General features: G+C 30.9%; 1 protein-coding gene across 2 annotated transcripts in view; it reads left to right on the forward strand.

Annotated features, from left to right (window-relative positions):
* Pka-C1 (Protein kinase, cAMP-dependent, catalytic subunit 1) overlaps positions 1-17,952 on the forward strand; it is a 581,879-nt gene that overhangs the window by 10,732 nt on the left and 553,195 nt on the right. The window contains exon 1 of one of the 2 annotated variants that reach the window (XM_085808129.1): positions 11,187-11,396. The exons of the other annotated variant lie outside the window; for it this stretch is intronic. Within the exon in view, the coding sequence (XP_085664255.1) occupies positions 11,382-11,396 (15 nt within the window). The 5' untranslated portion in view covers positions 11,187-11,381. Of the gene's footprint in view, positions 1-11,186; positions 11,397-17,952 lie in introns of those variants that run through there. 2 annotated transcript variants of the gene reach the window in all.

Below are 17,952 nucleotides of genomic sequence, written 5' to 3' on the forward strand. Positions count from 1 at the left end.
TCAAATTTAGCATACTTGCTATCCCCTTAAAGCTCGCTTACCACTGATAGTAACATCCTGCAGCTTATTATAACACGCATACACATAGATGTTTTGCGTGGAAGAAAGAATGAATCCTGGAATATAATGTAGTGAAGAAATAATAACATACAAACACTGTGTCGACCCCTTATTACAATACTTTGAATGTTACCTGTATCTCTCAGAAGATAAATGAAACATGAAGATAAAATATAATAAACTTAATAATACTCAAAATACAATAAATTATATTGTAACAAAACGAACGTTAAAATTTACAAGTCTCAACAAATATCAATTCTCAACGCACAGTTCGGGAATTCAAGGAAATATCTCATAGCGTATAATATTTTATTCTGTATCTCACTTTTAGTGCTATATAATCTTCCATAGATTTTACACAAATAAAATCTATAATATAAAGGGTATTTATACTATATGTAGTTCTTGATGTAAAAAAGATTAACTTTCGTACTGTAAAAATTCCATCTATATGAATAAGTATGAATATACTCATATACACATAATTATAAGTATCTATTTATTAAATAACTAATTTAATGAAACTAAATTCCTATAGAAAAATGGGGAAAGTGTAGAATCGCCCACTGCTTGGCACCTTTTTAAGAACTGCACATACTTGGTATCCATGTACACATTGACCTATTTTCACTTAAAAAAACATCCCAGATTGCACAAAAATGGCATTGCGCACTCCTTCGACTTTATCAATGTACACATCGACCTATTTTCACTTAAAAAGTGAAAAGAAAATTGACAAAAATCCAATTTATTTTACTCTTGTAAAAAGCGCCAAACAAACGCCAAATAAATAAGTGGGCGTTTCTGCATGGATTGGATTGGATTATTCAGTTATGGCAAAGTACACGAGTGCTATCTGCCTAAAGGGAGGGATGCCTTCGTGGAGGACTTTCTAAGGGAAACTGGCTCGTATACACGTTACACATGGGAAAAACCACGAAAACGCCCATGCAGCCAGCCCGTTCGTGGGATTCGAACCTCGGACCGAACTACCAGTGTTCAGCGTCTTTACCGCTCGGCCGCTGGTGGGCACATGGGCGTTTCTGCACTTTACCCGAAAAATATATAAAAATACCATTTACATATATATATTAATAATTTATTATTACAAAAGGTTTTTTATATATCATCTCAAAGCAATATAAATTTAATTAAAGCGATGCATTATTGGAATAAATTTGAGTCAGTGTTTTACGCATAAGTTATTTAGATTTCTATTGTAGAAAGAATACTTTAGAAAGTGTATAGAAATATTATTTTGAACCATAAAAATTCTAAATATTTAAAGTACTGAAAATGTAGCTATTGTTTTTTACAATAGATTACATAATATAAAAATACCTCATGCTGAGCATTTTCTGTATTTACAATGCCAAATGAAATTTATATAGTGCAGTATTTAGCAATATAAGTAAATCTTCTGTACAGCCTTATACAAATGCAGTTAAAATTACTCTCATAGCAATTAATCGGATATAGCACATATAGTTACATTTGTTTTATTTAAGTTAATATCTATACAAACAAATAAATTTAGTGCAGAAAATTGTAACTACCATTTCCGAGGTATAACTAATGAAAGAAAATAATGTTTAAATATTACTCTAACTATATTTGAAAGCAATGCTAAAACAGTGCCCTTACAAGACTCATGATCCGAAAAGCTTTGGTTTTAATTGTTATGTAAAAACTTTCAATTACTTCTGCAAAATTCATACCCACGTAAAAATTACTACACCTAAATCAATTGATTATACAGTGAAACTTCCCTAAAACAATCAACTCCACAATTCCACTTTCCTGTAGCCTAAAAAACTATGAGTGATTTTAAGTACTGCTATTTAATTATGTTTCTGACAAATGTATCACTGTCATTTAAGAAAATAACCTCTATATGAGGTTTCACTTTTTTTCCAAATATTTTTTCCAAATAAAAAATTCACTTTTTATACTCTCAAAAAGACTAGTACTTTTAATATTACATAAATCTTGTTCACAAATCTATTTCTATTTCAAAAGCAATTTATGAGAAACACATTTGCAATTTTCTTCATCAAACTAATAATAATGAAAATTAAAGTATGCATAAAAATGATTATATGTGTTTTAACAAAATAGCACAAAATATTTAATGTAAAAATGTTGTTCTAGTTTCATACTTATAAAGAAAAATAGACCAAAAAGAAAAAACAATGTAAACTACTATGATCATCTAAATTTTCACATAATTTTAGTAGTGGAAAAAGATTCCTTAAGCTTGTATGTTTTGTCTACCCCATTCAATAAGTAATAAACACATTAAATATTTCAATGTTTACTTCATTAACAAAACTTACCTTTTTTGCTCGCGAAATATAATTAGTACATTTTTTAAGACATAACATTCTTTTTGCTGGGCCATATCACATTAGTCGAAAAATTGAAAATTGAATCATGCAAGATCATTTTTAAGTAAGGTATGCTCAAATTTATTAGTACATAATATTCAAATGATAAAGCATCTACATGAACAAGCTTTAAAAAGTATTTCTAGACTGCAATTTAAAAAAAAAAAAATTCCAAAATACAGTTTCAGTAGAATGCAAAAGCTATATTTCTGCATCTGATCTAAACACACTGAACCAAATTATCAAGTCTGAAATGATTTCTTTTCAGTCTCTAAGCACATTGCTTTTCAGGATGAAAGTAAAGATGGAAAATCAATTTAACGCACAGAAACTCCATTTCACAACTAGTAAGCTATCAGCCAAGTTTTAGATTGCTAAATATTTGCTAGAAATCCTAAATATAAGAGTAAGGAAAATATCCCTTTCTTTCGTGAGAACTCTCGCCGTGTAGATATGTGTTAAGCTCGTTCCGGCTAGCTACTAATCGAATTGGCCTGAGATCGAATCCCTAAGAACATATAGTTAATTTTTCAGATTTCGTATTTCAGAAAGAAACCTGATAATTTTTACATCGGCACCTGAATTAAAGTAGATGATAAAAGTCAGCACTTGGGTTTGGTCGGCTGGTTAACGTGCTTTCTCCCCGTTCGCCTTTCAAGCTAGGACAGACGTGAGGAATTATCGCTTTTCCCCGTGTATGCTTTCATAGTGTAAGTGATTACTTCTTCAAATTAGTAATAACTGGAAGAATCGTGAATCGAATCCTAAATATATATTAAAAAACCCAGACCGCCCCCCCCGTCGTTGGTGCAAAATGTTCTCTGTTGAAAAAGCTAATACTAGCATCTGGCAGAAGCTGGTAGTCTACACTAAATCTTCTGCGAGATCAGAATCATAGATTTTACAAAAACATTTTAAACACGTTATATTACTTTCATATACTTGCCGCTAACACATCATGTCGCCAGCAAGCTAGAACTGTAAACTAACATGTTACAAGACAGCTTTTACTTCCTTGTACAAAGTAAAGTATTGTAATCGCAAAAAATTTCGGATATCATATGTCAATGAAAATATCCATTTTGACCACTCTCGAATACATCTGAATAATGGTTTTGCGTGACATGTGTATGTACGGACAGAATAAAGGTCTCTTTTTCTCAAAACGGATTAAAAATGTTTTAAATGTATTCAGAAAAGATTTTTTCGTGATGTCTGTACGTACGTATGTATATATCTCGCATAACTCAAAAACGAGCAGTGGCAGAACGTTGACATTTCGTATATGGGATCGCTATAACATGCAGTTGCAATCCTTTTTGGTTGCAATCGGCCCCACCAAAAGTATGTAAATATATATATATATCCACTCTGTTACTCGGCTCGATGAGCTCAGTTTTTTTTTTTTTTTTTTTTTTTTTTTTTCATTCTTATAAGGTGGTAAATTGTGAAATTTTTCCTTCAAAAGTGATTGAATTATGTTGTTCTTACGTTCCGGTTAAGGTTTTTATGGCTTTAGTTAATCTGCATACAACAGTGGTAGAATTATCAACAATTTAAAAGTTGTTTAAGTGCAACTAAGCCTAACGCAGCAGCCATTTGTTTATTTGTTTACATTTGAAACTTAGCATGATAGTGAATTAAGTCAGTTTCTGCACCTTCAGTGTCGTTTTGCCGAGGTACAAAAAGTAAACTTTCAGGTTTGTGCACCGAACCTTCTTGCCCGCTGGCCGAATTACTTGTTTTTGCGTAGAAACTCTAATTTTGAATGTAAAATAAATTTTTTAAACTGTTTTAGATATATTTGGTGTTTTACGTTTTTCTACATTTTCCAATTTTTAATAAGGATATTTTGAGGTTTTATGTATATTTACCTTGCTGCGAAGTGAGAACTAAATTAATTGAACGAGAAATACATCTCTAATGAAGTTCGAGAAAATAAGTTTAAATGAAATGCAGCAAAAAAAAAAAAAAAAAAAAAAAAAAAAAAAAAAAAAATTGTGTGTAATTTAATAGGCCGAACAAGGAAGTCATGTGGTGTCCACATCAGATTTTTTCTTTAATAAAAAGCAAACTATGGAATAAGATTAAAGATGAATTTTAAATAACAATTTCTTTTTCTTTTCAATAACGCATACGGATCTTATTAGGAAATTAACAGTATTCGATCTTCTTAATTCTATAGTAGATATTTTAAAACGGTTGCTTTTTTATTCATGTTTATCTTTTATCAGTTAGAGATTCCTGAGCAATAGCTTTTAAATTTTGAGTGGAAACAAAAATTTTAAAGCCTGAGTGGTATTTGTTTAGGTAAATTAAATAAGTAAAAAGTAAAAACTTAACTGCATTCAAATAAGAATTTGAAATGCTTGGATGAGAGTATCTCAACGATTTAAATTTTATGTAGTTTTAATGTACATACTAATGTGCACTTTGAAGGTTTCTGTCACAACTGTACAAATGCAAATGCAACAGGAAAGAATAAAAAATTCAAGAGATTTCTGATGAAGTATCCCTGGCTTATAAAAAATAAATTCTACGTGAAACTATTTTAGTATGTCTTTTAAACAAACGTGAGTTTTTTATACATATAAAGTACCAACCACATATTATGTTTACAATATTATTTCTTAAATTCATATAAAGTACAATATATCTTTAACTGTTTTGCAAAGGCTTATTCCGCCGTCTGACTTTTGTTTCCCAACTGCAGACCTATTAGAGGAAGAAAACGGAGATCTTTATGAAATAAATTTATACATATTACTGAATAGACATTGTCATTACTAGAAAAGACTATTTATTTTATATCTGAAAGCTTTCAGATTTTACATTACGCCCAAAGGGGCATTTTTTAACGTTTTGTGTCTTACCTTTATTTATTAAACATCGTGTTCTTTGCACTTAAACCATAAAATTCAAATCAACAGCAATATCGCAAAATATTTTTTAAATGAGCATATCTTTAGAATTTTCGATATACAGTCTCGCGTACTGGAGATAAATTTTTTTCGTACAGTGCTGCCATTGCTCGCTTTGAAATCGTTGAGTTTGTTAATCAAAAATTCGTTAAAGCGTTACAAAATATGAAATCAATAGTAAAACAAATTCCAAATTCGGGTTTCCAGATGCCCATATTCGGATCTAGACGTACATTACTCAAAATTTGATGGCTCTAGGTACCGTTGTTTTATCACAGTGCGAGAAACATACATACATTTATGCTGATTCTTCATTATTTAATTTATTTAAAATAAAGCCCAGAGCGATAATATTTTGTGGCAACAGTTTTAAAAGTGAATCGACGCAAAATGCCAAAACGAAATTAACAGTCCTTCTGAGCTAACGCTCCTTTAGGCTAAAAAAAATTGAAAGGCTTATTCTTAGCGCAAAAATTTGTAACTTATTTATTTGTTGCCAAAATTTGTATCTTCAAATTTTTGTATAACATTTTCATCATACTGCAAGTTAATTAGCTTAAATTAATTAGCAACTTTTTAGAATTACAAATTATCAATTAAATTATTAATAAAATTATAAAAGCAAATTATTAATTAATTAGCAAATTATTAGATTTTTTGGTGCGCTAGTTATATTCGTTTTCAGTGATAATGAAAACAATGTAAACCCGAACTTCAAATAGCTAAAATCTTGAAATCTTTGCAACAAATACGTAACTGAAATGTATTCGTGAGCTGCATAAGATTGCTTCGGGAGCCGCTTTATGTTCGCGGCCTGCCAACCATATAGTTCGAGCTACATCATAGTTTTCCAACCATCTTTGGCCTCCGCCTCCTTTATAAGGTTTTTTTTTCGGTCAGGTGACGAAAGCAGGTATTACAAAGGCGAAGTCCTATCCTGTGTTGATATGGACAGAGTACTAGTTGTGCGTTGCATATTGTTCACAGTAATTTCAGCAGATTAATTGATCGCCCGGAAGTACCAGAGATTCCCGAGTCATTTCGAATGAGCTTTCCATAGTTGACATGCTAAGTTGCTGAGGAGGTGGAGCCGTTAAAGGAGGGGAGTACTGGTCAGCTGACTTGAAGAAGCTAAGAGATTGGAGGAAAAGGTAGAAATGCAAGTTGAAGGTTTTTGCTTTTTTAGCATATCTCCACTCTTGCAACAGAGATAAATTAGATGTCCTCTGAATGTCATCTCTAGGCTGAAAATGCGGACTGACTGAAAATGCGGAAATATTTTTAGATATTTATTGCACCTGTAATATATTAAATTATTTATTAAAACTTATCACGCTCTGAGTAAAGAAAATAGTAGCAATTGAAGGGTTTTCAAAGCATTTATGTTAATGGACTTGACAAAATGTGCGCAAATTCCTGCTATAGTATTGCACGGTAGTATCTGTTGAAAGACTATGCTACTTGGAAGCACTAAATGTTATTGGAAGTTTGGATGTGTTATTGGAAGTTTGTGGTCATGATTTTAGAATATTAGATTGAGATTTTTTAACTTACCTATACAAAAATAAGACTTAATCTCTAGAAAATCTGGACAAACATATGTGAAAGATTGACGGAACATGATGTTCTACGAGTCTTGTAAAGATTCATGACTGTAATATTGATATAATAAACTAAATTTCTAAATATTTGTTTCAAAAGGGTTTAGGCAACCAAATTTTCCATACGTTTGTTATTAACAACTTTCTTATCAACATTCCCTTCCTGCTTCTCTAACTAGTAATGCCCTCACTAGATCTGAATATCATGGCGTGTGTGTGTGGTTCTTGATTCATATCCTCTCAACAATAAAGCATTTAAATTTTACTTACAGGCATTCATTTATACATAAGGAAAAGTATTTTACAATGCTGACATTGCCTGCCTGAAAATATACGACAGGCCTTCTCAATGCATCTCAATCTGATATTTTCGTTTTCGAGAGCCCTTCAAAATACTATGTTCGTTCTTTCCGCGGCGAAACATCAACTCGCTTCTCTTTCTGCCTTTTGTTGTTAGGCTGTACATCTAAGCTTTTAGATTCAACAAAGGTGCGCCCTGTACGATATTCAGAGTCTTTGGAAAACTACACAGTGTAAGTTTTAAAAAATTAAGAGTTTTGAAATAAATGAATTATAGAAATAGAATACTATTGCAAACTTAAGCAGAAAAACTGCAGTTTCTATTAAAATAAACAGGCTAAAAACGGAAACTTTTGATTTAATTAAATAAGATGATTTATAATACGTCTCGAAGGAAGTAATTTGCATAGCTGGATTGCAGTGTGCTCAAGAGAAAAAGTTCCAACTAGAAGTTTGGTGGTACGGTAAATCTATATGCAGTCCTTAAGGTTTGATGCAATGAGGGGAACGAAATTTTATAAATCAGGGAAGGATTTATTTTCTTTTTATTTTGTTATACAAACGAGTTTACAATTTAATGCGTACAAAAACTTACTTATTTATTTATTTATTAAGACCGGCCATGCATTTACGTAGTGTCTTTTAATTGTTCTGATTCAATTTTTCGATTTCTAACGTTTATGAATTTCATTCTATAATAATTTTCTTTATGAACTGTATTACGAAAAGTTTCTGCATTCAAATAATTTCTTTATGCACTTCCAAATCTCAAGATTTAAAAATGACAAATTAATTCCCTTAGGTTTCGGTTAAGAAGGAGCTTAACTATCCCAATGATATAAATACTCCAGGCATTTCGTCAGAAATATATAGTTCTTAAAACTACGCATTTGTAATAATTCTGGATACTAAAAAAGGACTTGTCTTTTATAGTCATACCACTTAACGCTTTCTAACCCAAAAGAGCTATTAGTCTGGAACATAGCGTTTTCGCCTAATCACTTTTGATGCCCATATGACTTTCTAATAAACAGATGCTACGACTTCGGTTACCTCAGAGGAAAACCGACGCTTCGAATCATTCGTCAGGGATGTTAGAGTTAATTTAAAGTGCTTTTCAGAATATTACGTGATCGGAAGTTTCATAGCTCTTGAAGAAAACAATGAACATTTTATTTTGCATTATAATGGAAGAATAGGATAATAAAAGAAAGAACAGTTAACAAAGGTGAGTACAAAAACAGATTTATCAACTGCGATGCAGCGCCCCACACAAAGGTAAAAAATTTATATGTGTGGTCTTTCACAAGTTGCAGTGTTCGAGCTGTTACAAAGTATGAGATGACAGGCTCAACATTACAGAACTACCAATTCGTTCTGTTACGGCTCCACTTGATATTACAAGAATCATAACTTCGCAGTCAGTGCCACCAGGATTTTAGCGATCTGCACTATGTCTGCCTCCAAAGCCTCTCGATTTCAGGGAGACTTACCGACCAATAATCCTGTTGCTCCCTTCTAATATCGTTCCAACGACAATGAATCATATGACGTAAAATACAACCGAAAAATTAAGAGGGCGTGACTGATTCAGACTGCAAACTGTTTTAGACAAGGCAAGAACTCAGAATATTCCTAAACTCTCGACTCGGACTCGGTAACAAGATCCTCACGTAATGAAGCCAATAACATGCAATAATTGTTTCTATTCCTTCAATCTTGATATGTATTGTTAATAGCTCTTATCATAGATTTATATTAAGGGTTTTTTACTTCTGTATGCAATAAGTAATATGCAACCTTAACAAACGCAACCAACTTGAGTTACCACATGGAGTCGCACCCAACAGTGCAGCGTATCGTCATCACCCCAATGAGGTGAAAGCATATAAAGCTTTTAAAAGAGAAGACTCTTTCTGGCGATGCCAAAATTTTAACCTTTTCAGATTTTTCGTTTCTTTTTGTTTTGTTTTGTTTGCTTGTTTTGACGAATTTCTGATCATGCAGGGAAGAAAAAGATATCCGAACAAAAACATGGTTTGCCGAATCATGCATTCCTTTGTTTACTGCGTACGATTTATTTTTTTATGGTATCAGGGGTTAATATTTTCCTAGGTGTTGGGAAAGATATGTTTCACTCGTTCAGTTCTAAAAATAAAGACCAAGAAATTTTAATCCTCAAATGGGAGACTGGGAACTTTAGTCCACTATCCTAAAACTTATTACTCTGTGTGCAGTAGAAAGGGGCGGACTCTGTCGATTTGCTTTTCTGTTCCTTCTTGGCAGAATAATTGACTATGTTCTAATATGTCTCCAATGCATAAAAAAAAGTGGTCTCTATAGGCCATGGGAAAAGGTATTGAGTATAACGAACCAGAGTATTGAGTATAACGAACTCAAATAAATCACAACACGATGTTTGACTGAAATATTTACATAACAGTGGTATGTGCCAATACCTTGTTACCCGTCCCTTGTGTTAAAATCGATGAATGCAGTAAAACTGAGGAAATTAACTCATACGAAAAAAAGAAAAGAAAAAAAGCCCTGTTCTCCTCCAATAATATTTTTTCTTGAAATAGGAGAATATTCTATAAGCTGTTCTTGATCGTTCTGTTTTGTTTAACATCGAGTTAAAGTCATGAGGAAATAAGTAAGCCCAAATACACCAATATGGCGCCGAAAATGGGTAGTATGGCTTTAACGATTTTAAGTAACTTAAAACGATTAAAATCTTAAAACGGACAATTTATTTCAACCGTATCTGAAATTATAAGTTGTTTTAAATTGTTTGCAATGTTTATACTATTGGTGAAAGAAGGTTTTGCAAATTTAAATATAAAAGAAAATTATATAAAAGTTTCACTTGTTCAGGACAAATTTTCAAACATGAGTATACACTCTGTAAAATATGAATTAAATAATGAAATAAATTTTGAAAACTTACAATTTTGCAACATAGGAATAAGTAAATTTAACTTATAAAATATTATGATTGAAAGTTAGTGAAGTACATTTCTATATTAATTGCGCACTTTCACGATCAGTTATTTTACTGAAGTATCGAAAATACTTTTTAATGTTTTTTTATAAACCGTGTGAAAATTATAATAGTATAAGAATAAAAATAACAGTATAAGAACAAGAGAGAATAAGAATTATTGTAAGAATTATGGTATTAGGATTTAAAAGAAATAAATTTTTGATTACAAAAACGTACAAATATAATTAATGTGCGTTGTGTATAGGAGCGTGCGTTTGTCCTCTTGCCTCAGGTGAAAACGTACTTAGGCACACCTCTGTTCTCTGTCATTAAAAGAAATCAAATATTTGTATTTTAACTCAATGCTTCAATGTGTGTGAATAACGTAATTTCTCAAAATGAATATATATATATATATATATAGTATATAAAATAAAAAATATAGGACTCCGAACATAAACAAGACTATTTTTATCTTCTATCTCTACAACGCCCTCTTTATGTTGTCCGGAAGTAGAAAAATTCATGAAATATGATATCGCATACAGATGTTTTCCTGCAAACTTTTCGAACTTGTTCTCTTTATTTGTTTGATGGAAAATGCGAACTCAGATGTTTGAATTTATGGCGATTTCTCAGGATATATGTCAGATACTATACTAAAAACGAAAACATGTGAAACAAATAAAGACATAAACAAAAACAGAAATGCTCAAGAAAAGAATAGCATAAAGAAAAAATTTGAGTGAAACCGAAGCGTAGCTAGACTTCCTTATTTGTATCTCCTCATCTCAGCTGTAAGCAAGTGGCGTTTTCTGCATTCGTCTATTCGCGAGCGCTAGAATACGATATTTTCTGAGGGCGTATCTGCACTTACTCATTAGCTACAACTCTTCGTCTACGAAACCAAGCAGAATCGAATTACGCAAGGGGCACTTGAAACTCTTTCATCACCCGCACGTCTCCCAAACAGCGATTTCCAACCAATGAAGTCCAGTGAAATATGAAGAACGAAGAATTCTCTGTTGCAGTGCTGCTAATTGAGTGTCTGGTTCGGCATTAAACCGTCAAAAGACGTGGTCAAAACAGTTAGTTCTGAAAACAACATCCAGTGTATTGAGGAATTATGGAGAAACATCAAGTAATGAGAAACATTTATTATTTCTCTCTCTCATTTCTTTATCCATGTTTGATTTTAGGCAGATGTTGAATTTTTCTCAGTTATAAATATAGAAATATTTTTCCTTTTTTTTTTAAGTGGATTTTGATGTTAAATTTTTATCTCTTCGAATTTTAAGAATAAATGTTAAAGCATTTTTTATTTATCTTAAATTAATTTTTCTTTTGTTAAAGCAATTTATTCAAAGATATCGCTGAATTAGGGCTATGAATATGTAAAGTCATTTAGTCAAAGCTGAGTCATATATATAAATATTTTACTAGAGTCATTACGCTCATAAATATCGGGAGGAGATGTTGATTTGTAACTGCGCTGCATTTGCTGAAATTAAATAATCTGCGGAAATAATAAGGTATAACAGAAATATTGCTGTAAAATAATTTACTAAAATATTGACAATAATAATTAAAAAATATTAATAATTATCCTCTGCAACAGGAATCTGATTTCCGATTTTTGTATGCGTTAATATTAATATTTTGATCAATACTAAAATAACAATAACAGTTTCTAAATGTAATAATATTTACTTTGCTTACAGACAAAAAATGTCTTACTATTGTATTCATTAAAATTAATGCTTTTGATCGACACTAAAATAATAGTAGTTGCTAAAATAACAATAATAACCTTCAGCGGGGGAAAAGATGTTACTTATTTTTGTATTCACTGTGCTTCTACATTTCATTCTTCGGAAAATACTTTTAGCTGATACCAGCATGTGCCAAAGTTTGAATAAGTACTGCTTTCTTTTGTGAATGAATTATCTTATTAAACGTATGTAATAGTTAAATTATACAGGTTACTTTATCACTGCTCTTCATTTGAGCTCTAGTGATTGTTCACCTAATATATTCTTTCTTTCCTTCCCCCCTTTTTTTGGGGGGGTGTGTGTGCAAGTGAAGAAATAAACCAGGGCATGTTTATGACAAACTTGGTCGTGAAGCACATCTCAATCTCACTTTTCTTTTAATCACGTACATTTTTTATTTACTGATTGATTAATTGCCTAAAGTACTATGCAATTCATAAGCATAAAAGTTCAAAACGAAGGCAAAATAGCGCTGTTTAGAAAGTTAATACACTTTATGCATATTATATTTACCCATCCTTAATGAAATTTATCCAATTACGAGGAGAGTGATTATTAGGCCTATGAGAGATCATTGACGGGTATTGATATCTTATACATAAATTTGCATTAAAGAGTCAACGTTAACCTATATATTTTTTTTTTTTTTTTTTTTTTTTTTTGAAAATAGGTACTCAAAAACACTTATCATATGTAGCCAATAATATTTCGTGTTTAATTTTGTTTCAAGAATTCCAAGAAAAGACGTGAAAAATGTTAGAAATGTACATTTCTCAAAAGTTTTGTCATCTAGAGTGGGTAGCTTGTCAGTGTTTCAAAGTTATAGGTACTGCAAGCATCATCTTCAGAACACACTCAATTGTAGCAATCAAACTTCTGTAGACCAATTATAAGAGTCTAATTTACAAACTGCTAACGGTTGATCTTGCCTTGAACGTTGAATATTGTTAATGCCTTGAAGACAATGTGTGTAATCAAATGTAAATGCTGCTAAATTAATTTGTGCGGTAAGTTAGTTCCAAAGTTTTATATTTCTCAGCATGCTGAAATTAAACTTTTAGAGAATTGTGAGAATCTAAAATTGTTATGAGATTACTATGAGCCGTATTTAAAACCTTAAATATCATATATGAAGTATATACGTTGGTAACAGTAATGCGTAAATGGGAGTACACTAAGATAACTACGATTTTTTAATAAGTTGCTTGCAATCTAATTTAATTATTTTCATAGATGTTTTTAACGTATGAAAATTTATATTTGTGGATAGTGAAGCGCCTGTAAGTAAACAACTGTGGGGATTTTTTTTTTTTTTTTTTTTTTTTTTGTGTGTGTGTATTTGTGTTTCCTGTAATGATAGATTTTATTCGTTGATGAAATTATAGTTCGTGCATTTTGCAAGATACTTTCAGTGAGATCAAACTAATATTTTTAATTAAGTTATTTGCCTCTTAAGTATTGTAAGTAATTGTAAGAAATACGGAAGGTGGACGATATTGTACTGTGATTTTCTACAGAAAATAAATTACCGTCAGTCTGAAATATTTCAGTTTCATAAATATTCTACTTTAAAATAAATTTAGTTTTCGATGCAGCATCAGCAGAATCTTGATTTATACAAGGATCCGGGACTCTTTACTTAAATCTAATATCCCGGTTATTAGCCCGGGACTCACTACGTAAACCGAATACCGATCCAATACTATCATTAAATCTTAATCGAAGCTTCAGTATCTGGCAATGAACATTTTTATGCACATTTGTATATGAAATCATTTTAATGAATCTAAAGTATAAAAGTGCTAGGCGCAGAACATAGAGCGCGCATTATGATTTATTTTATTTTCTGTCTCGTTTTTAAGTTTGAACAAATAATTATTGAGCTTGCACGGTTCATCATTGACTAATGGATTCATACTACTTATCGATATACACAAACGTATCACAAATATAAGTACCTCTTGAACTATCATTGTCAGATGAAATAAGAAATATTCACCATAATAACTATCCATATAAGGGCTTGAAAACAAAAATGATAAATATGATTGTACAAAGTCTGGTGCTTAAGGACCACTAAATAATGATAGTTCGAACTGTGTACGATCCTCTGCGTAGACTGTTTGCATGAGTTTTCAAAGATCTTCCCATGTGTAACGGGTATACGAGTTAGCATATTTTAAAGAGTCAAAAAGTCCTGTGCGAAGACTTGCCTTTTTTATGCAGGTAGCCCTAGCGTACTTGCCAAAAGTGATTAAACAGTTAATGATAGCAACATCATGTAGCCTTCTAATTATCCAGGAAAGAATGTCTAACATTCATTAAGTTTCATTTGAGAAATATTGCTCCTTTTATATTTCAAATGAATGACAGGGCAGAAAACTGCATTTCGAAACATTTTCACACACATTTTCGCATATTTTATTCAATCTCTATGCTGATAAAATCATTCTTAATATAAAATGCGGAAAATAAATCTTATTAAAACCTGCGAGGAGTTGTTTTTGTGTATGCGATGAAAAGAATTAAAATAAAAGTGTGGTTAACCTAGGCATTATAAATCTACAAGTACGAACTTTAGCTGATCGATTATCAGCTATATAATAGTTGCCAACCCACGCTCGATAATAATTATGAATAGGAAATGTTGCAACGAACCCTTAATTATTTTAGGTTTTCTAAAGTTTACGTATCATATGTACTAATTTTTGCTGTTACAAATTAGTTTCAACTGTTCGTTTACATGCTGCACATTGCAAATATACTACTTTATTTCAACATTTAGGTGCAAAGCTGAAACATGGGAAATCAAATTACAAATTTCTTTTTCTTAAAATAATTGTACACCTAATTATATTAATAAATTTTGCGATATTTGATATAGTATGTAATAATAAATCCTATTGAAAGAAACCATGGAAAAATGGAACTACATATGTAAGAAAAGTCTTTTATTACGAATAAAGAAAAGTATATACGGTAAAACAAAATACATGTGTCTACATATCTAACGGTAAAAAATTACCTTGGAATGTTATAGACACAATTGTCTCTTTGCTTTTGAATAATTCATACTCTTCAATTTTATCCCTTTCCATAAATGCGTTTAGCTCTAAAGTATTTATAGACCGGTTTTATACCTCTCTATATTGAAGCATTATTAAGCTAACGCTTGGAGATATTCGATTCGATTTTAGAAAAGAAATATTATTGTAAATATTTCGAAACAGAAGAATACTCGAATACGGTCTACAGTATTCAAATGCAAGATATTATTTTATTGTAAATAATCCGAAATAAGTAATTATGGAAATGCTTTGAGTGTGCTTTCTAGACGAAATAAAATGCACAAATGGCAAGAGGACTTCAGAACTGATTTATTAAGATAAATTCAGATCTTAGTGAATATGGGAAGATTGAGACACTAGTCTCAGAAAAAATTAAGAGTTCAGAGCATTCAAATTTTATAAATTATGTTAGCCGGATTAGTGGGAAGAATTTTGTAATTTGCTTCAGGCGATAACATTCTATCAGTAAGCCACTATATAAATTACAAGTGTTATTTTAAAAAAAGTGATAGAGAATTCTTCTGACTTTGGGATGTAAAATCACGTAATTTAGTAAGTTATTTTTAAGTTTGGGAACATAAGAGTAGTCTGCTATTAAAACCCCACTGTTGCTTCTTGAAAATCGATCTCTTATGCGTAAGATAATAAGAGAGTAGTAAAGGGGTTTATGTCCTAAATTAAAAACCTACAATTTTTACATTATTATTTTATAGAATAGAGTAGTTGATTTATTTTATCCCTAGTTTTAAAACTTTTTTAATCAACCGTTTTTCTTTTTTCTCAAATTACATAATTTTTATGCTTGTAAAAATTGATTCTAATAAAGATATATTTTTCATTTATTATCTAGTTACCATACTTAAATATTTCGTTACGAAAAGCTATGTAAATGATAACACAAAATTATTTACGCTTTCAGTTATACGGGTTAAAATACCGCGATATTAATCTGTATCAGACAGATTTACTTCTAGAGTTAAACTCTTATGTTGTGAAACCTTTTTTCATTTTGTTAAACTTAAAATTCTTTAATTAAATTTTTAATAATTAAACTTAAAATTTTTAAAGTTTTAAAACCCGTTGCACTAAAAGTTTCTAGCACCTCATCTGATATATGTATTTTACGTAATTTTATATTTAATGAATTGTAATTTTATATTTACGTAATTCATATAGAATTAAGATAACAACTTCAAAAGCTTCAAATAAAAAGTTTTGCAAAATTAAATATTATATTTTTGCATTAATAATCATTACTCATTATAAAAATAACATTAATTATTCAAATGGAAGGTAAACACGCTAATACATAATTTAGAATACAAAAAAGCAACCTTAGTTTTGCGTAGGTTTTTAATGAAATTCTATCAATATCTAGGGCATTCAGACACAAGTTCTACTTCTTCAAGAAGATTACTACTCTTGAAATCGATAGTGTTTTATTAAAAGTCTACTCCAAACTAAGTTGATTTTTACCTAATTTTAAAAATTTAACATTAAATATGAGTTTAATGGCAATAATTAATCGATAGTTAAAATGTAGTTCAGTTTTGTTCCTTAGTTGCACAATGCAATGTTCTAAAACTGGTCGAAATGAAGTACTGTCATGACAAGCTGATAACATATTTAACACAACAGTGGTAACATATTTAAGTTTGCCGAACTATTATATATATATTAGAAACTTTATTCCTTACATTTTTTAATTATAAGAATATATGCTTATTTTTTAAATTTTAGTTCTATATTAAGGGTGGTTTTCTGGCAGCAAAAAGACATGTCTATTTCCCAGCTGAGTGGTTGTCACTTTCGCTTCCTATTCAGCCGGTGCTGGGCTTCAGTGTTCTTGGTTTTGCTTGAATGCTCGTAATGATTTGAATTCATTAGTAGATCCCAAGAAAATTTACTCTTGCATACAAAAACATGACCTTAAACCTGTGAGGCAACCAACCTTAAAACTATGCATTCCTAGCGAATAAACAAGCAAGAAAGTTATATTTTTACTGAAAGTTTTATTTTTGTGTTTCATGTTGTGTCATGCTATTTTTATTATGCATTTTTGTAAGTTTGTAACTGCGTTGTGTGAAATTAGCTTAAAAATGAACACTCAACTAAAAGGGTAACACACATAGATATTTAAAATTAGGTGGCGATGGTCAGTTTTATTTTAAGGCACACAGCCTGGACAGATTAATAGCGCCAGACAGATGTTAATACACAAGTTATACTTAAATTAATTACATACACTTTTCAAATTTCAAACAACAGCGGACTTAACAAAATAAAGAGAACTAAAAAATGATGAAAGTTGAGATGAAGTTACTTATAATTTAGATAATGATGTCAGATATGAAGCAGGTGTAAAATCATAAAATATGAGATACATTAAAATACATAGCACTAAAATACAATGACAGAACGTCAAAACAAAATCAAATTAAATAAAAAAAAAAACACTCTCCTTCAGGTACTGAAATAAATTAGCATTGGCTTCTTTCTCGATTATACGATCAAGAGGCAAGTCAGAATTATTAAAATACTTCAGTCTAAGCCAGCTAAAATACGCGCATTCAATTAAAAAATGACTCACTGTCAGAACATTATCGCAGTGGGAACAAACAGGTCCTTCAAAAGGTGTGTCTCGAGGGCAGTACGAAGACGAGTTAATATTACTTCCTCTTTTCGATTTCTAACTGATTCCCAGTATTTTCCTAGAGGTTTCACATTTTTATTGACCTGAGAATCCCATACTAACTGCCATTTATTTAAGACGTTTTCCTTCGTGACCTTGTGGATGTCCGTAAATGAAACATGCTGGCTGCACATTTCAACAGCAGATTTAGCTGTGATATCTGCG

Source organism: Stegodyphus dumicola, chromosome X1 (assembly GCF_044657685.1).
Source record: "Stegodyphus dumicola isolate Sdum_Otavi_A_Nest chromosome X1, ASM4465768v1".
NCBI classification, from domain to species: domain Eukaryota; kingdom Metazoa; phylum Arthropoda; class Arachnida; order Araneae; family Eresidae; genus Stegodyphus; species Stegodyphus dumicola.